We start from the raw sequence: 21,458 nt of genomic DNA on the forward strand, positions 1-21,458 counted from the left end.
TGCATTATTTGTTTGTTCTGCAGCACCTTGTAACTTCTGCTGTAATCTTGCAGATAAGTGTGAAAATAGTTAGCCAATGAAAATAATCATACATGCCAGACAACATAGTGCTTTGGTATAATGTAAGTAACCATAACATAAATGCATTGCAGAACGCGTGCGAGCCAGTAAACTGCGATTGCAGTATATCAAGAATTCGTTCTATATTTTGGAATCTCTGGACATCGATCATTTTGGTGAGTGGAAATATTTGTTTGTTTGATATGGTCTTAGTCGAAATAACATAGTACCGTGAATATGTATAGAAAATAAAAAAAACTTTCACAATTATGTCTCACAGATTGCCGCCAACTACTCCATAATTTCTGGACATCTGTGTTAATACGGCAGCTGCCGAATGTTAAAAATGGCTATAGACATTTGTTTAATCTGTGAAAAGCTGTTCGAGGAAGATGAAAAAATAAGGACCGCACAGAAGAAAGGCATTGAAAAACTAATCGACGCCAGCCGTGAAAGAGCAGACAGAAAGTATTATAAGTATAAGCTAAAGGACAAAAAATGTGCTATCATCCATGAGCTGGTTCACGTCACTTCACTAAAAAAAAAACCGTCAAGTCACGGATCTTTGCGCCATTCTAAATATCCGTAGTTCTATGTAAAAAAAAAATACCATTTCAAGAATTTTGAAATTTTTTCAAGTAGGAGTCAAGGCGGCGTTAGAACTATGTGAATTTTTGTAAACCACTGTTGCACCGCTATGTTTGAAAATTCCTATCTCCGAAAGTATTCATCGGAGCGGACTGATCCTGCAATCATTCTGTTCATAAAAGAATGCGCATCAACAGAAAAAAAATTTATTTTGACACAAAATTTTTCAATTTTATTTAGCGTTTTTTTTTTTGATTTTTCTGCCATTTCCGCGGGACTATCAACAATTCATGGAGATAATTTTTTTCAGATACCTGTATCCTTCCCCTTCGATCCTAAAAAACAAATCTATGGAGAGAATACCTGGGCCGGAGAAAAAAAAAACGTCTCGTCGCACGCCGATCCACGTCAGCGCTACTCCCGCAAGCTCACTGTGTTGCGTATAGTGGAGTTAAATTTCATTTTTACAACACCTGCTCTGGAAGTTGACTTTTTGAGCGCTGTATGTCATCTCCGAAATACACAATAATCGCATACTTGACTATATGTGTTTCATAAACGCACATGTTCGGTTAAGTGTCAGATAACTGCACAGATTCCACCTAAATTATACTACTATAGAAATATAACCACACGAGTACAGTCTGTATTAAACTCACTCTATCTTTTTCACTTTACTAGAAACTACTCAGACGTCATCTGATGCGGCTATAGTAATCTAAATTTTATCGTTCATGTAACTACTCAAACGCCATCTGATGCCGTTATAGTAACTTAAGTTTTAAAATTATTATATTCCTCTCAAATTCGACTTCCAGATCAGTTTCTGTAAAAAATATTGTATCTACGTGTGGGATAAGTAGCAAATTGACAGTCGTGATTACGACATTCGCCGTAAGGTTTATGAGACATTCGTATGACGACTCGTGTGGTTGTCGCAACTCGCCTGACGGCTCGTAGCGACATCTACTACACTCGTCTTCATACGAATGCCCCATAAACCTTACGCTCATGTCGCAACAACACGACTGTCCGATTATTTGCTACTTATCCCACATGTAGCATAAATAACTATTGATGCTCTTCTACTTATCCGGGCTATCCATTCTACGAAAATAGTTATTCAACCACCTTAGCCCTTCCGTATCCGTCTACTGGTCATCCTCGTGGTAGAATTTTATCGAAGTGAAGAGGTCAGTCGCATAACATCAGGTCAAAGAAGCTGCGTAACCGTTGAAAGAAATGGTGAAAAAATATCGGTTCGGAAGCATCTGATGTTGAAAAAAAAATCGGTTTTTCTAAATTTGCAGAGTTGCGCCCGAAAGAATGTATTTTAGCAGGACCGAGTGGCACACACACCGTGTGTGTTTGTATCTATCACCAGAATTTAAACCTGATGATTATGGGTGCAAATATTAGTGATTTAGTTAAGAAAGTAGCTGTGAATTTTCCGACCTACCAGCATTGTTTAGCTCAAATCGTTTGCAATCCATCACAGCTACAGTGTCATTTAGAAGCATGCTCGAATTGTCCTGGTGTAAATATCATCGAAGCATCGTTGCAAGAAGCCTTTGCGAATAATTTCATCAACGATGTTACTTATAAACAGTGGATATCAGTGGATCGAACGTCTTTGGAGACATTCACCAAAAAGTCCGAAGATTTTATATTTAACTTTTGTGATCAATTGTCAAAATTGGTTGCACATGATTTCATTGTGAGGCAGAAAAGTAGTTATTGGCAGAAGATGAAAGACAGCTTGGAAGTTGGTGAATTTTTAGCAATATGCGATTTCGTTGAGAATTATGTATTTGTTGTACAAGATTCCGCGCAAGGGTTTCACTGGAGTAATAACACCGGCCCACAAAAAAAAAGTGGTCTGTACATTTGAACAGACCCACCTACCTTTATGTATTTTGACGCGCTGAATCCGAATCTGAGATCCGTTTGGTCCGTACACCCTCAAAATTTTGAGAAAAGTGCAAAAAACCGTAAAAAATGGAAAAAACTGCAGTTTTGGTGATCAAACAAATTTCTAAATATAAATCATATAAGTTTTACATGTGATTCGATCCGCTGAGTATAAATCTGAAGTTTATTTTGCCTGTAGGCCTTTAAAAATATAAATACATTGCAAAACATCGCTAAAAATTGCTATAAATTGTATTTACAGTAATAAAAAAATTGATTAAACATAATTAAATTTATTTCTCACATATTGTGATGCACTAAATCCAGATAAAAAATCTGTTAATGTGAATCAGTCAGAAATTTACCAAAAATCGTTCAAAAAAGTACAGAAAGATAAGATAAGGAACGAGCTTTATCGATATCAGGGGAAGTGGAATGTCAATATGATGGCAGATTTTTGCTGGACACTTAAGAGAGAAGTAGGGAAGGACAATAAAAATAAAAGAGAAACCCATTGCGTAGGTCATTTGAAGACAAAAGAGTTCAACACAAACGAAGAACAGCTTGAAATCGATAAAACTCGTTCATTACCTTATCTTTCTATGCTTTTTTAAACGATTCTTGGTAAATTTCTGACTGATTCACATGAACTGATTTTTTATTTGGATTTAGTGCATCACAATATGTGAGAAATAAATTTAATTATGTTTAATCAATTTTTTTATTACTGTAAATACAATTTATAGCAATTTTTAGGTATTTTTTGCAATTTATTTATATTTTTAAGGGCCTACAGGCAAAATAAACTTCAGATTTATACTCAGCGGATCGAATCACATGTAAAACTTATATGATTTATATTTATAATTTTTTTTTATCACCAAAACTGCAGTTTTTCCATTTTTTACGATTTTTTGCACTTTTCTCAAAACTTTGAGGGTGTACGGACCAAACGGATCTCAGATTCGGATTCAGCGCGTCAAAATACATAGAGTTAGGTGGTTCTGTTCAAATGTACAGACCACTTTTTTTTTGTGGGCCGGTGTAATCAAGCAACTATTCATCCAATCGTGGTTTCCTATAAAAGTTACGGTGACGACCATTTGAGACATTTTGGTTTTGTGATAATTTCCGAGCATCTGAAACATAATACAGTTGCGGTTTATTTATTTCAAAAAAAGTTAATCAGCTTTATGAGAGAGAAGTTTCAAAATTCGATTCCTATAGAAAAAATAATTTACTTCTCCGATGGAGCAGCTTCCCAATATAAGAACAAAAAGGATTTCATAAACATAACGCATCACTTTGAAGACTTTCAATGCCAAGCCGAATGGCATTTTTTTGCTACATCACATGGAAAAGAGCCATGTGATGGTGTTGGTGGAACTGTTAAGAGATTAGCTTGACGTACGAGTTTACAACTGATTGGCAAATTATAATTGGGCATGTTCTTATTTTCGGAGCATATCTTTTGCGTACTGTAAGTCTGCAGAACATCAAGCGGAAGAATCTATTTTACAAAATCGATTCGATAAAGCCTTGACAATTCGTGGCACTCTGAAATTACACGCGGTCATTCCAGTATCTCATAAACTCGTCAAAACAAAATTATTTTCCGCAACATAAAAATTTGATTCGACGAAAATTATGAATCAATTTCAAACAGAGGTGTCCTCCTAAGCGTCATTCTGCGAATCATCGCTAAAAATATCGGCCCTTTTCAGAGCCACCAAAATATTACAAAAGATCCATCAGTCACATAGCACAAACAGAGTGAAATAGAATCAAACCCAATTCCAACACAGGTGTGTATAACTCCGAGAAAGGATGACCAGTAGACGGAGACGGAAGGACTAAGGTAGTTGAATAACTATTTTCGTAGAATGGATAGCCCGGGTAAGTAGAAGAGCATCAAATGAAATTTAACTCCACTATACGCAACACAGCGGTGACGCACGACGCGACGTTTCCTTTTTTTCTCCGGCCCAGGTATTCTCGCCATAGATTTTTTTTAGGATTGAAGAGGAAGGATACAGGTATCTGATAAAATTATCTTTATGAATTGTTGTTAGTCCCGCGGAAATAGCAGCGAAATAAAAAAGAAACGGTAAAAAACAACTGAAAAAGATTTTTTTTTTTCCATATCAAATTTTTTTTATCGAAGCGCATTCTTTTACGAACAGATTGATATTAGGATCAGTCCGCTCCGATAAATACTTTCGGAGATATGAATTTTCAAACATAGCGGTGCAACAATGCTTTACAAAAACTCACATAGTTCTAACTCCGCTATTTTTGAAAAAATTTCAAAATCCTTAAAATGGCAATTTTTTTTACATAAAACTACGGATATTTTGAATGACGCAAAGAGCCGTGACTTGACGGTTTTTTTTTAGTGAAATGACGTGACCCGCTCCCTGGATGAAATATGTTATCTGTCGTAGGTACGTCCATCCCAATAACATTCAAGCGTACGAAAATCGAACAACTGTGGAAGTCGGAAGCACGTCTATGCGCGCTTCTTCGATCAATTTCGAGTTTGATAAAAACTGTCTGCATTGTGATAAAGATACGTCTGACAAATTTGTAAAAAATCAGGCTAAACTGAAAAATGCATCAAAGCGACAAGCAGTGAGCAATGTTACTACAGAAAAAATGCACAATAATATTTGTCGCCGAGCCGGTGAACTTTCGGATAAATTGGGCCGTGAATTTTTGAACCGTGTTGCTTCAGTAACGAGTTTGATTGCTGCACAAGCTCGTTACTACGCTGTTTGCAATCTGCGTTTCTTTGAAAAACGTTACAAGTTAGATTCTGAGTAATCATCGGAAGACATTCCGAATGTTATTGAACTGATCGAAAGATTCATTACACATCATGTGGATGAAACTAATTTTTTTTAAAGCAAATTATCAATGGATACCAGGGTGAAACTCCGAATAACCAATGGGTGGAAAAGCAATTGCACGACAGGCTTGGTAACGATATTCTTATTACGTTGAACAAGGGTTCGGAACCGATAATTTATTTACGGGAGACTTGTAACCGAATTTTAGTAAAAAACTTTGAAGACTCGTAGAACGAAGAGTCGGATCGCATGAAAATAGTAACAGCAGTCGCAAAGATTATAACAGATGACATCCGTACTCAAGAATATGAGATAGAAACTTATCCATCTCCGAACGCAGTTTTAAACGACGTTGAAAAAGTAATTCCTAATTCATTGCGGATGTTCCTAGACAACGTAGTTTTAAGTGATAAACCGGGAACACAAGCAGCAAATAAATTCCTATCACCAAGGGATACAGACTGGCCTTTGGAGACCCCTAGTACTACGCGAAAAACAAAAAAATGCGCCACGAAGGGTCCACAAAAATCCAAAAAACGTAAACTATAGTACATGAACTTATTTTATAAGATTTTGGTTAAATAGATTTTAATACATATATTTTAATAAATATATTATAATGAATAATGTATTGTAATAAATAATATATTATTAACGAATTGAAATTTATTGATCACCCCTTCCTTGTAATAATATTAAATCACTCATAGCCACTTTGACACTGAGATGGGCGAACAAACGTTTGTGATCTGCAGAAGTAATGATCACAGATCATTTTGGATAGCATAATCGGATTGGTGAGAAGAAAACTGGCCCAAATTGAAAAAAAAAGTTTGTAGGACCATTATTAACGGACCACGCGGCGTGTTCAAACAGTCGTTGCAATGAAATTAATTCACAGGAGGGATGTGAGATAAATTGTGCATCATATCCGAATGTCTCAGGAACACATACGGTTATGATTTGTCCGAAAATGTTGCTTACATCAATAACAATGAATTATTAGGTGAACATGTCTGTATCTCCGGTTCTAATGGAGATTAAGGAATGATTTTTTTTTCAAAATAGCGTTTCAAATAGACTTATCAAATCATTAAAGAATATTTCAATAACTCCAAAATTGACAAAGTTATTAGCATTTGTTTATAAGCATAATTTTACTTCCGCGAGAAACGTGCTTTTTTTGAAAGAAAATTGGATTTTTCATATCAGATCCTGAGAGAGGGTAGTAAAAATTACCACCACGATTTATTTGCACTCTGTCAGGTCATCTGGGAGTATACTGTGGAGGAAGGGCGGATTTCCGGAGAAAAATCATTATTGCTAAACTATTTGACATAGCCGGGCAAACTTTGCGCGCTTCTCTGGAGGAAAGATGGTTCTACATTTTATGATGGATTTGAATAATGTGCGTTAATAATTCGCCGTTGAGGCAAAATAATAAAGCGCAATGAAGAGGTGGGTTCTGGACCCAGATCTAATTCCAGTCTTACCATTAGCAACATGTACAGGAGCATTGGTAGAGTAAATTTTTTTTTATCAATTAAGAGTCTGAAAAATAAATTCAAAAAATGCAAAGTTTCGGAGTTATATGAAAACAATTTTTTTTGTTCAAAAGCCTTTTTCCTTAAAACTATTATAGATATTTCGACGTTTCCTATTTTTAAATAAAAGGTCTTTTAAGGCACTATAAAAATAGGCCTAAAACTTAATCGCAACTTTACCAAAACGCTAAGTAAATTAAGGTATAAAAATAATTATGCTGCTTAAAAACTAATGTTTCAATCGTATACATCCTCACGCAATAAAAGGATTTTCGGATTTTCGGATTCTACAGAAAAAAATCACTTGAGGAACTGTAATTAAAACTTTTTTCTCTGAGGGTGAAAGTTGTGACAATTCGGAGTCTTGGATTTTTCAAAATTTCTATTGGGATTCAGTCTACTTAGTCGTAAAGCTCATGAGTATTTTTTCGAATAGTTATTTTATGTTTATATTGCTATTGGCATGAAAACTACTTTCTCCCCAAAACGCTAGTACAGAAATCCATATCCAAATCCATATTCTCGAATTCTACTTTTAAATCCTATTCTTAGACTTCTCCATTTCAAATTTCGTTGCCAGGGTAAATTATAATTATTGCAATATAAGACTAGCAATCTATGGTTCTATGGCCCACTGTATAGTTGCATCGTGATCCTTTAATAGCTTCTCTTTCTTGGCCTCCTGCAACATCATAACAGATAAAATTCAGATCAGAACTTTGAAATACATCTTTCAGAAAAATCACTTCATCTTGTACTTTCACACTCTTTTATTGACGATATCATTCTGACAAAATGTACCAAAATTGTTTAATCGTTCCGTTCTGATTCTGCACATCAAGCGCACTTACATCTGGTATAATATCATGGACCAAGAAGCTGTTAAAAGATTGCGCTGCTATTTTTCAATGGACCATATAACAATAGCTAGCTGTTCTCATACTGTAGTAATTATATAAGCTATTAGACGTAAATACTCATGAGCCTTCCCTACCAGATTTAAAACCAGAGGAATTTGGAAAAATTCAAATTCGAAACTATCACCACTTTTAACCATGATGGAAAATAGGTTTGATCACAGTTTCTTATTCAATTTTTCTATAGGATCGGAAAATAAAAAAATTGCCTTATTTTGTGAAGATTTGAACTTATGAATTATTAATTTTTGAGATGCATAATTTTTCTTCCTTTTTTTCCTGTATCACGCAACATAACATACTGTTAACTGATAACATCATTGCCTTTGTCATAAAGTGATTCTGGTGAAAGTTATCGGTTACACATCATTGCAATATCTTAAAAATATCATTGTGAATCAATTGAAAACGTGCGAAAATCTCATCCGGATGGCATTTTGTATAAATGACCACATTGTCCGGATAAAGCAAGTATATGGGGCATTTCACAAAGAACCGACCAAGCCAAACTGATGGGGTCGGGAATTTAAGTAATATATTTTTTTTCTAAAAAGTCTTCAGTACGGAAATATACTCCTACAGGGATTTTTAAGTGCTGCCTTCGTTTGAACAGAATCAATCTCGGTCAATTTAAAAAGTTTCATATTCAAGGCTATTAGAAACTTAGCCTTGAATATTTTTTTTCTAAAAGGTCTTGAGTATGGAAATATACTCCTAAAGTGATTTTTTAATTGCTGCCTTTATTTGGACAGAATCACTCTCGGTCAATTTAAAAAGTTTCATATTCAAGGCTAAGTTTCTAATAGTCTTGAATATGAAACTTTTTAAATTGACCGAGAGTGATTCTGTCCAAATAAAGGCAGCAATTAAAAAATCACTTTAGGAGTATATTTCCATACTCAAGACCTTTTAGAAAAAAAATATATTACTTAAATTCCCGACCCCATCGGTTTAGCTTGGTCGGTTCTTTGTGAAATGCTCCATATGTAGTGGTATAAGCGTGTACACAAGTAAAATTCATCAGAGAAGGCATAGTTGCCGAAACATTTCGATATATTGAAAGTTGGATATCATGTAAACTATTTCAGCCGGATAATGGCTATAAAAGCGCACAGTGCTATATTTTAAAATTTGTTCACAAAACTGTTCTTTAACGTGGGGGCCTTTGAAAAAACGGAAAAATTTTGATCCTACTATTATTCAATATCTATACTAACTTTAAGTATTGGTAAAGTTTACTCACAACTACAATATTACTATAGTTTATAGAGTTTAGCTGTAATAGTATTGAAAGAATTGCCCTTTTTTACTTAGCCCTTGTTCTATCCATGCCTTCAATAATGGCTTTTTAATGAAAATAGTTACTTCATACCAGAAAAGGAATTAATTTCTTCTTGAACATAGCCTTTTGTGAGTAGCGTTCGAGCACTTGGCGGAGCTTCGTTAATTTCAAACTCAGTTGTGTACATTTCCTGGCCCTTAAAACCACCATTTGCTGAAATCTGTATGGAAAAATGTTGTTTAAAACCGTCAAAATGAAGCCGAGCATCACCATTATAATATGATTCAACGATTATTACTTATTCTTATCTAATCTAAGTATAACTCAAAGTAAATAAAGATTAATCACATGATACAAATCATTAGAGTTAAGTTGGAACTCCGGTGAAATTTCCACAATATTGAGTTTTTAGTCATTTCAAAAACGAAATACTCGACACTATGGAAATTTCACCAGATTCCCTTTGTAACATCACAATACACTGACAACAAAAATATTATTTTACAATTTAAGCATATTTTAGAAGCATACGAATACGCGATATATCAGTATGTTTTGCTTTATTATGATTTACTAAATGTGAAGCAGTCCTGAAGTTATGAAATTATGATTTTTCCAACAACAAGATTATTGTCACTCGGAAACTTGTTTCAGAACAATTTCTCACCTTGTTTGAAAAGTCAGAGCTACGAATCTTCTCTTTAGCCATTACCACTGAATCTACACCTGCAGTAGCATATGCAGCAGCTGTCATTTCAGGGAAACTATTTAGCCCACATCTAGGGTAAATAAATGAGAAACACAATCATTAGTATCAACACTCACTGAATACTTTCCTTAATCTAATAAAAGAATGATAATTTCTGAATGTCAAATTTATAGCTTCAATGTAGTAATGTGTATGAAATAAAATGAGCAAATGTAAGCATTGAGAGTTCACGTAATAACCAAAAAGTGAGCATAAAATGTTATTAGATTGGTAATTTATTTATTATCAATTTGCGTTATCGCCCATACTTTCAATAGTTGAACTGCTGCATTACAGTCACGTATTTCAACTTCATCAGGCTATTCGAAATAAAGTGGCATTTCAAGAATAAGAGGGTACCTTTCTTAATTAAATACTCAGTTCCTAAAACCGTATGGAAACGTCATTTGTCGAGAAAGAATAATTTTTTGTCAAAGCTTATGTGATTACTGCAAACATGTGTTAGTATCGAAAAACTGGTATTAGATGTTGCATAATAATAGTGCCAATGAATTTAAATATTTGTATACAATTACTGAATGTCACATGCCGTGTAAGATTCGAGGCAGCAACAGATACCAAAACACCCGGGTTTATTTTGCCAGGGACAGTTGAATAGCGAAATCTTTTCCAAATAAATCTAAAAACCAAAACACTGTATCTTGCACGTTTTATTTATAACCTTACTTCAGTCTGGTATGGCAATTTAAATCTTGATGCATAAGAATTCAGAATGTTGTAAAGCAAAGACTTGACACTGTCACAAAACATGAGCTATGAGCAGTCTTACATACAAGTCTGGGAACTTGTATGGTTGGGGTGACTCAAATAATGTGACAAAGCGTAGTACTCATTTCCGTCACGTGGAACAGTGCAGCCTTGGGGTACCCACTATAGGGGTAAGCCAATCAAGATAGAATGGGAAGAGTTGATAGAGGTTTCTCCGTGGTTTTCTCTCTGCTTTGAACAGATATGCTATGATAGAACGTGAACAACACTTTTAATCAATCAAAAATAAGTGCAATGCTCATTGAAACCTAAAATTTCTCTTTACGAACGAAATACGCGATTATTTATCAAGAGTCGCGGTAGCGACTCGAGATAAGTACATTTTCTCGACAGTCCGCGACACTCTTACTCCGCACAACTTGCTTATACACAGGACTATATCTATATACAAAAATTTATTTTCCTCATAACCAACGAATTATAGAGTCTCGAAAAAAATCCACCAGTGTATATTTTTTATTTTTATTTCTCTTTCGATTGAGACTATAACGAAGGCTGTGGCTATAAGAATATCGCCGATACAGCTTTATAAAAGGATCGACTTCGTTTCCTTCATTATTATAGAATTTCGTCGTCATCGCACACTTTTTATTATTATGATTATTTACGCATGGAAGTCGCCATGACACCCGGCAACGAGACTGAAGTCAGCCGCACTCCGTCGATGATGCAGAGTTCTTTTAGTGCTACACCAACATGATGATCATAAATATGATCTGGTGGATAATACAGATCGCACGTTCTCTGTTGTTTGCGTGTGTGCGGTGCTGGTAGGTGAGTTAGAACGTAGTTGCGCGGGCATACCCACACGGCAAAACGCTCGGCTCACGGACGCACGCACACCACACACCGTCGGCCACGAGCGGCTAACCCCAACGTTCCAACACACACTGGGTGGATCAGGTGTAAATATGGGGCATTCTATACAAATTCAACATATCCATTCGTTATCGTATGATATAATAATTTATATGAAACATTATATCAATACGATAACGAATGAACATGAAATGTTTGGGCCTCCGGATTTTGTACGTAGGCTTGTAGTGAGTAAAATAATGAGCGGAATGAAAAGAAATATATAAATGAAGATTCAGTAGGGAAAATTTAAGAGAGCCTCATTCTATATAATACAAACGAATTTTGTTTTTTTTTAATTGTTATTCATTCCTTTCCATTATCCAAGCAATAAATTGTTGGGGCAAAAATTTGTTCAACGGATCTCTAGTAATTTCTTTTATTTCATATGAAATGAATTCATTGATTTTTCAAAAATACGTATGAATTTTTTTTTTAGAATTTCCGGCGATTTTGAATATTAAAAAAAGCAATACTTTGCAAAAAGTCGTGAAATAAAGCCCAAAAACACCAAAAATGGTGTAAAAAACTGGAGACATGTACATTTACGTAAGTAACTTTATCTATATCCCCGCAAAAAAAAGTGTATAATGAAACTCTAAAAATACACAAAAAAATTATGTACAAAAATTTGAATCAAGTCCTCTCTGATATAATAAAGTATATATAGTCTTCTACGTATCCTTTGCAAAAAGTTGTGAAATAAATTGATAACATCTGAAGCATGTGTCGCCAAGCACATGTGGTTTGCTGATTTAACGTCATTCATTTTTTCAATCATATAGTAATTATTGAGCTAAGGTACTTCGATTCAAAAACACAAACATCTTATTCGATGTAAAAAATGTAACCAAAAAAATAAAAAGTACTAAGAGAGTTCAGCTTTTTCCCTAAACCATAAAATAATAGATATAAAATGTATAACAGAAAATGAAATGAAATAAAAATTAAAATTGTAAAATTAAAATCTCTCTATCTAATAAAAAAGTTTCAAACAAATGAACGTAGAAAAAGATTATAATAACAATAGTAAAAAAAAGATTATAATAACAATAGTATACGCATGAAGTTGGCGGTGGAGTGAGATGCCGAAAACAAAACAAAAAGCATCTAGCAAACCCTTTGACAGCTGTCATCGGCTGTTTATGACAGTCTTTGACAAATATCTTTATAGGTATCTGTTTCTGACGCGCAAAAAATGAACATGCAAACGAAAATTATCAAGATGATTCCCGACGGGGATTGTCTTTTTCGCGCGTTGGCGTATCGTGTATACGGCACTCGAGATCGACACGCAGAGGTGAGACTGAGTATCGTTTCAAATATAGTGGATAATTGGTCTACGTTTGCGGGTTTTATTACAGGTAATGAGTCAAACGGTGCTGTGATTAGGTCACCTGGTGATTGTAAAAAAATAAATAAATAAAAATGGAATATACGGGGGAGAAGCAGAATTAGCTGCAGCTGCGGACATTTTTAAGATATGTTTAATCGTGTATCGCGAAGAACAAATTCATTCACACCGGATCGGATCACAAAATGAAACACAATTCTCGCTACTCTTCACCGGCAACGGAGACAGTGGACTCTTTGATGTCTTGCAGAACCAAAATAAAATTCAGATAGTGAGTAATAAGTATGAAAAGTAACAATCAAATAATAGTAAATCTAAATATATCACCAAACAGTCAAAAGGACAGCCAGGATTTACGATGACAATGGAGAAAAGAGGAGTTTCAAGCAGCAGACAAGGCGATGAAGATGGTGGATGGTCGGAAGTATCACAAAAGAAAGAGGAAAATAAAATTGTAAGTGCGAATAACCAAATAAGCCATAGAATAATATCCATCAAATATTCGTATAACCAGGTAAGAGGACGACCAGGATCGATGTTGACCACAAGAGAAAGAGGTGTTTTGCGGAATGAACAGCAACGCGAATATAGAGAAAAAAATAATATAAAGAAGGTGATTTTGGAGAATAACCGGCAGAGCGGTAGCAAAAATAATTCAGCAAGTCAAGGAGATAGATCGATATCAATGGAGAAGGAACACCAATTTTCAACCAACGAATGGAAGCTTAGATTGATGAAAAAATGAAAAGTAAGCACAGAAGGAATTGAAGTGGACAGCAAGTGCAGACCTGTCATCAAATCAACATGAAGGAATTCGCCTGTCTACTAGACAATGCGTAAGGAAATAGTGAGGCGCGCAGCGCCGAGTGCCCGAGGCGCGTAGCGCCGAGATGGGGTTGGCGCGCGAAGCGCGCAGGGGCGAAGCCCCTAGTTAATTAAAAAAAAGAAGTTAGTACAAAACAAAAACAGAAAAAAGTACTTGGCGCAACTGTTAGTTTATACATTAATTTATAAACTTCACTTCATATTAAGGCAGTCGTGCCAAGTACTTTTTTTTGTTTTTGTTTTGTTTTGTTATAATTTCTTTTTTTTTAATTAATTTTAATTTGACAATTTTTATTTTTATTTCATTTTATTTTCTATCATACATTTTATATCTATCATTTCATGCTTTAGAGAAAAAGCTGAACTCTCTTAGTACTTTTTATTTTTTTGATTACATTTTTTACATTTTTTACATCGAATAAGATGTTTGCGTTTTTGAATTGAAACACATCAGCTCAGTAATTACTATATGATTGAAAAAATGAATGACGTTAAATCAGCAAACCACATGTGCTTAGCGACACATGCTTCAGATGTTATCAATTTATTTCACAACTTTTTGCAAAGGATATGTAAAAGACTATGTATACTTTATTATATGAGCGCGGACTTGATTCAAATTTTTGTACACAATTTTTTTGTGTATTTTTAGAGTTTCATTATACATTTTTTTTTTGGGGGATATAGATAAATCTACTTACGTAAATGTACTTGTCTCCAGTTTTTTACACCATTTTTGGTGTTTTTGGGGTTTATTTGATATACCAGGACAATCACTCGCAACTTGAAAATAAGCTGCGCATGCACCAAATAATTCAATCTCATTGGTCGGCGAAATCTTCCCGCAGCGATATTCTTGACTGCGATGCAGGAGACCAACGTATACGCCTCTTGGATATCATGGCGAAACGACGGCAACGCTATCTGTCGGTTAACGGCGGCAACTCGAGGACGTTGTTTTCATACAAGTAAACATATGATTCACATAGGTATATTGAAACTGCGCGACGCATCTCCGTAAGCGGACTAACAACGTTCGATGAAACAAAGCGCGTTTCAACACGCTCGATATGCGCCTTTGCATGACCACGATTCTCACAACGATACATGGTTACTCACGGCCAGCCCCCTGCAACTAGATCGAGCGAAAAAGTAAAAAGAGTAACTTAGTATGTCACATAATTTTAGTTCTTATTGAAGGCGCTAGTAGTGCAGTTGCACGGGTTGCACTCTGTAAAGGCCGTAAAGGTAATCGCGCAAACCCACTGATATATATCGCAAACCGCGCAACTGTACTACTAACGCTCTCTACCGAGTGTGACAACATAGACTCGTTTTCTGAAACACAGAGTTGCAGGGAGCTGCTCACGGCTGTACGGTGGCAGCGAGCAACAATGTATCTTCCGCGCCAACGTTCGGATAATTGAGCGTTCGGATAAACTAAGTCATCGTTCGGATAATTGAGGGTTCGGATAATCGAGGTTCTACTGTATTAATTTCTTGTATCGCCGACAAGTCGGTAACGTTGTAACTCGGTAAGTACGCGCAAGCTAAGTTTGGACTTGGGATTACCATTACGAAGACTGTGTTACTCGAAACGTTATTTTGCAACCAACATTACTACGTGATCGGTAAGCATCTGATGAGCCCCCTGACACTCAACATTGCTCGTATACTAAAAAAATTGTACGCATTTTGTCCCCGTTTTTTAGTTCCTCTACGTGACGCTAGTAGACTTCTGACACACTCGCTGCCCTCGCTGACCGCGCGCAAGCTCGTCAAACAACTACTAGCGCCACTAGTAATGGAGATTAGCGGCAGAATCGAGGGGCATTTTGCGAACCACTTTTAGCAGCTTGTGTCAGGGGGCTGCCTCTGATGTTCTGCAATAACTTCGCAACCTTGCCATTGGAACACCTTAGAGGGCGCATGTGCGCGACGATTGTCAGTTGTCACACCAAAGCCCATAAGGGTAACTGTCTTCATATTCGTCAGTCAACGGTTGAGGTTATGTTGTCTTTTGTACGTGCGCGTGCGCATGCGCTCTAGGCTTACTATGACTTGCCGTGACCTTAACTGGCAGAATGCGCAGCCTTGTACGAAAATTGGTCCTCTATGAAGCACACCTTACTCCTTATACCATACAATACCTTAGCACGATAGCGCAGCTAGTAGACAAACGGGAAACACAGTTTGGTCACACGGATGATGACTCAACCACTTAAAGTTAACCGATTTCCCAGACCTGTACTTAAGACCGTGGACATGAGCCGAATAAAGTTCCTGACAGTGCAATTTACTCCACTCTTCAGCTAGCAGCAGGAGCGAAATCCGAGAAAAGTCGCACTCAGCACGTACTAAATGCAGCTATGAAAATCCACTCAAATATAATAATAGTAGAACGACGGACCTTTAACATCCGACCGGAACGCTCGTATATGTTGTTCTTTCGTTATGTTCCGATATTTATCTCCCAGTGCTGCCAACAATATTTTTATGTCTTTTGCACTGCCAAGTTTTTGGAGGTAATGCAGATCTCTCATGTGAAGTCATACAGAACCCTACCTGGAGAACATATATAAGAGCAAAGATCACGGGCGAACATGCGACCAAGATATTGTACACTAGTTTTAATTCCTAGAATAAGGGGGAAGGTGCGCAGAGTAGTTTGACAAAGAATTAAAGAGGGGGATCGTTTTACGCAGTTACCGATTCCCATAAAAACGGATACCGATTATCGGATCATACTCTTGGTTTATACCACTATATTAGTTATCTTGTCCTCTGTACAATCTCGTGGTAAGATCCTTTTGCCTTTTGCATTGAAACTTTTCCTACGAAGTTACTCCGTCTAAATTCCAGCGAGCTCCCCGTTACATTATGTTATATCAATTCAAAATCTAATACTAGTAACCCCGTTGTTTGTGACTTGAAATCTGAACTGTAAAATAAATTCAAGTTAATAAAAATATCCAAATATATCCAAATCAGTCATTCCGTTAAACCCTCTCACCAATCTGTGTTGCGTTCATCATATCCAGATCACTTTCTAAAGGTAAGCCAATTTAAATCTATTATTTAACAATTACTCCTTCCTCCTCCTTCCTCGGTTGGTTTGATTAGAGCGATAGAATAACCGTTGCCCGCTGTATTTCAATATTTTATCGGTATATGATGACCACTGAAATAGAGATATTTTCTGGATCGCTTAGGGTGCTATTTCATGAGCAGTAAAAAGCAGCAGTGGATTAGTAACTTACTAGTTTTCACTAGCATCAGTCTGGTAATTTTACGCAGCAGCAGCGCTGCTCATGAAATAGGTCGTGGCTTCTTGTGATCTTGTGGCTTGTCGCTCGAAAAACTGAACTGCGAGCGCAGAAACTTGCGCCGGAAGTGATAGGGGAAAACTGCTGCTGCTGCTGCTTTGGCCGTGTTCGTAAATTGACTGCCATTACTGAAAATTCCCTAGGACAGAGACAGAGCTGTCCATAAACTCGGCAGCGCAAAAGAGATGAAAGATTGCTGACAGTACTGACAGTCAATTTTCGAACACGGCCTTTTTATCGATTCTAGTGTCTAGCATCTGGAAATTTTCACGAGGTACCTTACGACGTCACAAAAGGGTGCGTTCCGATATTAGCTCGCAACGGTGTCAAATATCTTTTGTCTCTTTTGCACTGCGAAGTTTGTGGGTAGTTCTGCCTCTGTCCTATGAAATTCTTAGCACTGCCAGCTAATTTTGGAACGCATCCAAAGCTGGAAGTAGATTTCGGAACGCACCTCTTGCAGGCTAGCACTTGTTAGCAGTCTCAGGTGCTCCGCAGCGAACGTCTGGCAGTGTAGCGTGACGTAACAGCTCCTGTTTGATTCTCGACTGTTCAGTAGCCATTTTGTTTTCATCGAAGGGCCGAAACAGGTATTGCTATAGAAATAATCTGGCTAATCTTAGATGTTATTAGATGGTCATTTAGGCAGTATCACGCGTTAAATTGTTTATTCAGTTACTATAATAATTAAACTGTAGTCAGGGTCTATTACGTCGACGGAAGTATGCTCGGAACGTTTGTATGATACAGTCGCTGAAATTGGTTGGTTCTATTTTGCAATTATATCGTAAAGGACAAGCATCTACCTGAGTCGCACATTAGGAAACAACGTATGAGTAATACCGTTACAGAAAACACACCACGTCTTTCTCTCTCGCTCTCTCGCTCTCTTTGGTCTTCTGCAATTCATCTTGTGAAACCTGCGTGTCCTTCATAATCCTGCGCACTCAATTAGCGATTTCGGTCGCTTGATGGTGCTCTAACCGAGGGATATTGTTCAGTAAATTTCACGAAATTTTTACATTATCGCAAATTGAACTAAGCTGATTATTTACCCAATGATGTATAGCTATCAACTTGCACTCCGATTTCTCAATCCCGATTTCATTCTACCATTTGTCACAGCTGACATTGAGTCGAATCCAATAGCATTTCATATTTGCCAATATTCAGTAAGCAACGCAATTTGAAGCGCCACAATAAGGCATGTTTGAAAACGCCCAGATTTCAGAATATTGGGAGGTTTGTAAATGCTTTCGTAAAAAACTGCAACGAAAAAAGTTAAAGGCTGTCGAATTGACCTTAAAAAAACTGTTGTTATCACTGCATTGGAAAAAAGATGAATTTAGATAATAATCTATTTTTACGCATCCTACAAGTAACTATGAACTGCACTGTTTGTCTGAAGTGAAGTTGAGTGATTCTAAAAACTGTTATTCAGTGTGTGTCACATGTGTATAGGATGCATCACCTGTATCAGTATCTACCTATATGTTCATACATTAACCCATGTATTCCGCGAATCTCTGTCTCGGCATTGCAGATGATTGCATGTCATGTATTTATAGAAGGCAGTTTCTATCCTTGTAGGTGTGTCCGTTCGTCCACCCAGCGTGAAGAGGTGCATTATAGCCATTCACCATGGACTCGAAAGGTGTTGATCGTGGGGTGAGGCATCAGCAGAGTTCAGAATCTCCTCCCACGCTACCCTCGCCCCTTCCATATAGCTCGGGATTCGCTGCGGATGACATCCACAATAGACACAGGAGTGGCATCGTCTTACGCAGGTCGCCATCTCCTTCATCGGCATCAGAAATACACAAAAGCAACAAATTGTCTAAGGGTGAATCTCCTGTGGAACGGCGGAGAAAAAAAAGAAGCCAGTCCAGATCTTCATCGACGCGGTCACATAGACGTTCTAGATCAAGAGATAAAGACAAGAATAGGGAAGTATATAAGGAAAGGTCTAGGAAGCACGCGAGAAGGGATAGATTCTCGAGGTCTGGATCAAGGGAAAGGTCAAGATCAAACGAACGCAGGCGCAGTAGAAGCCGAAATAAAAGTAGAGACAGATTCAGGCATAGGGATAGCAGGAGGCATCATAGAACAGTATTATATGAGTCTAATGCACTACAAGATGTTGCGGAACCTGTTCTCTCACAGCCTTACAGTTCCATGCAGCCGAATGCATTTAAAAATGATGGTAGCTTCATGGAGATGTTCAAAAAAATGCAGGAACAAATGCAGCCAGTTAGTACACCACAGCCATTAGCCAGCTCTTCTTTCTCTCTAGCTACCTCGTCAGCCTCTGTTCTTTATGAAAAAACTATTCCTCCTCCCCCGCTCATGGTCGGCAAAAGACGAGGAGGAAGAATTCTGAAGACCGGAATGGTTGCCAAACCGAAGAGTGAGCCCATCACTGATCAACCGAAAGATGCCTGGTCGCTTTATATGGCAGAGGTGAAGAAGTATCGTGAAGTGTGCTGTCAAGAAGAAGATAATACCAGACCATTGGTCAAATAAATATACATGTCTGTCGCTTTGACTTTATTATTTTATTCATTATTAAAATACAGGAAAGCATTGAAAACAAAGTAATGTAACACTCTCAGCTGAGCCAACCATTCCACATTGCTACTTTACCAGTCTTTTACAGTAAGATATACATATGTACAAAATTGTCGAAAAAATTAATAGCCACGTAAGCAACCGAGCGATTACAAACTAGAGAGCGAGAGAGACTAGCTGAATACGTATTCGAGCCTTCCTTGTGAGCTACTTCCGAGACGACAAACTACCTAGACCTGCTATCTGTTATGCATTTTATGGAATACTCAGATCTCTTTTTAAAATAATGAAGTAACTACTATCTTGTAATTGTTCAGCAAACTTACCGCTCTACAATGCCTGAGGCTATCTTAACTGCTGACAAATTGCAAACTGCGCCATTCGATCCGAGATTTCCCAATCAGAATCAAACCAGGTGAGAAACTTTGAAATACCTTCTCACACCTCAAATATTTTCGTGAATTTAAGATTATTTTTAATTCTTCGAATTGTGCAACTTTTGGGATATGCACGAGTATGTATGAGCTTGATTACTTGAAAAAAATTTTATTTTTCAAAGCAATATCGAGAATGACTTCTAAAATTACAACTAAATTCTACAAACATTTAGCAGGCAACCAATAGTTGAACAAAAAATTCTTGCCCATGAAAATTATAAGAAATGTACAATACTCTGCTCTACTAGTGTGCAAGGTATATCATTTTCAATACTGGAGCAAATCGTTGTTATCGTTTGATTAGTGTAAATCACTCGACAGGGTTGCTATGAAGCAAGGAGTCTTAGATAGTGATGTCAGAGAATTAAAAAATGTTGAAACTGCTCAACTATAATGAAGAACGCATTACCTGGTATGCGTGAATGTGTTCATATTTAAATCTTACTCAAGCTCATATGTTATACAAGATTCAAAATACTATTTTGCATCACTTGAACTAGGTTCTCAACGTCTGAAAAAATAAAATTCATATTGTAAATGGCATAAATGGTCGTTTCTTAAATTATAAAAGCTCATTTTCAAAATCATGATACCTAAAAGAATCCAACATAATAAATATCAGTATTCGTGCTGAACCCACTGTAATAGCAATGTTCTCCGAAAACGTCTGTCCCACCTAGTTGACATAAAATCAATGTAACATATCGACGAAATAATTTGCGAATGAATATATCACAATGTTTTGATAGCTTGTAGAAATATTTCAATTTAATAAGTTTTAGGCATTATTTGATATTCTGCCGAATGTTTACTTATTTGACAAAGTTTTCGTTTCATTCAAAATTTGCTAGACATGTTCCGTTTTTTGGTTCTAGTCATATGATCGGTATCAACGTAGTTACAAAATTTTAGATTTATCTGCCGAAAAAAACAAACAAATTGCTTCGTCTTTTGTTTTATACCAATCTTGTACTATATTTGAATTAATGTACTAATAATGTTTTGTTTTGGTTTTTTTTTTCATTTTATTGGAAAACAGACACTGCTGGCACAGCTTTGTGGACTTCCATCGCTGCCAGAAAGCTCGCGGTGAAGATTATGAACCCTGCCAGTATTTCAAAAAAGTTTATACTTCACTGTGTCCCAACGCATGGATCGAGAAATGGAACGATCAACTTGAAGCAGGCACATTTGCTGGGCGCATATAAAATGGGTAGAAACACGTGTATATATCTTCGCCCCACTTTAGTGAATTCTTAATTATAGAATATGTCCTGTTCACATGACAGGATGACGAAGTACGTGCTATTCCTGATCTTTGTAACATATTATCGATGATAATAATAATAATAATAAATTAAAATCCATCACCGAACATGATCTGTCTTGTTTTGTTTTTTTT

The 21,458-nt window shown here is 36.6% G+C and overlaps 3 protein-coding genes across 8 annotated transcripts in view; 2 read left to right on the forward strand and 1 right to left on the reverse strand.

The window, feature by feature from the left end:
• The window catches only part of LOC124224730 (uncharacterized), a 219,499-nt gene extending 208,212 nt beyond the window's left edge, over nucleotides 1-11,287 (reverse strand). Inside the window, exons 1-3 of one of the 6 annotated variants that reach the window (XM_069133619.1) lie at nucleotides 10,587-11,287; nucleotides 9,819-9,930; nucleotides 9,242-9,371 (exon numbers count right to left, since the gene is read on the reverse strand). In XM_069133619.1, the coding sequence (XP_068989720.1) occupies nucleotides 9,242-9,371; nucleotides 9,819-9,930; nucleotides 10,587-10,621 (277 nt within the window). In that variant the 5' untranslated portion in view covers nucleotides 10,622-11,287. The other 5 variants (XM_046636923.2, XM_046636924.2, XM_046636922.2 and 2 more) reach the window with 5 other exon arrangements.
• A 6,195-nt stretch (nucleotides 11,288-17,482) lies between these two features.
• On the forward strand, nucleotides 17,483-21,431 carry LOC124224735 (Cytochrome c oxidase subunit 6B). The gene is made up of 3 exons (XM_046636938.2): nucleotides 17,483-17,641; nucleotides 19,937-20,034; nucleotides 21,096-21,431. Exons 2-3 carry the CDS (start codon nucleotides 19,955-19,957, stop codon nucleotides 21,262-21,264), a joined length of 249 nt encoding a protein of 82 aa, XP_046492894.1. The 5' UTR covers nucleotides 17,483-17,641; nucleotides 19,937-19,954; the 3' UTR covers nucleotides 21,265-21,431.
• On the forward strand, nucleotides 17,663-19,764 carry LOC124224731 (arginine/serine-rich coiled-coil protein 2). The gene is made up of 2 exons (XM_046636931.2): nucleotides 17,663-18,051; nucleotides 18,642-19,764. Exon 2 carries the CDS (start codon nucleotides 18,693-18,695, stop codon nucleotides 19,572-19,574), a length of 882 nt encoding a protein of 293 aa, XP_046492887.1. The 5' UTR covers nucleotides 17,663-18,051; nucleotides 18,642-18,692; the 3' UTR covers nucleotides 19,575-19,764.
• Nucleotides 21,432-21,458: the final 27 nt, after the last annotated feature.

Source organism: Neodiprion pinetum, chromosome 1, assembly GCF_021155775.2.
Source record: "Neodiprion pinetum isolate iyNeoPine1 chromosome 1, iyNeoPine1.2, whole genome shotgun sequence".
NCBI classification, from domain to species: domain Eukaryota; kingdom Metazoa; phylum Arthropoda; class Insecta; order Hymenoptera; family Diprionidae; genus Neodiprion; species Neodiprion pinetum.

Coding starts and splice junctions, on each gene's coding strand:
- LOC124224735 (XM_046636938.2), top strand. CDS start 19,955: ATGCCTGAGGCTATCTTAACTGCTGACAAATTGCAAACTGCGCCATTC. Junction 20,035..21,095: donor CCCAATCAGAATCAAACCAG/GTGAGAAACTTT, acceptor ATTGGAAAACAG/ACACTGCTGGCACAGCTTTG.
- LOC124224731 (XM_046636931.2), top strand. CDS start 18,693: ATGGACTCGAAAGGTGTTGATCGTGGGGTGAGGCATCAGCAGAGTTCA.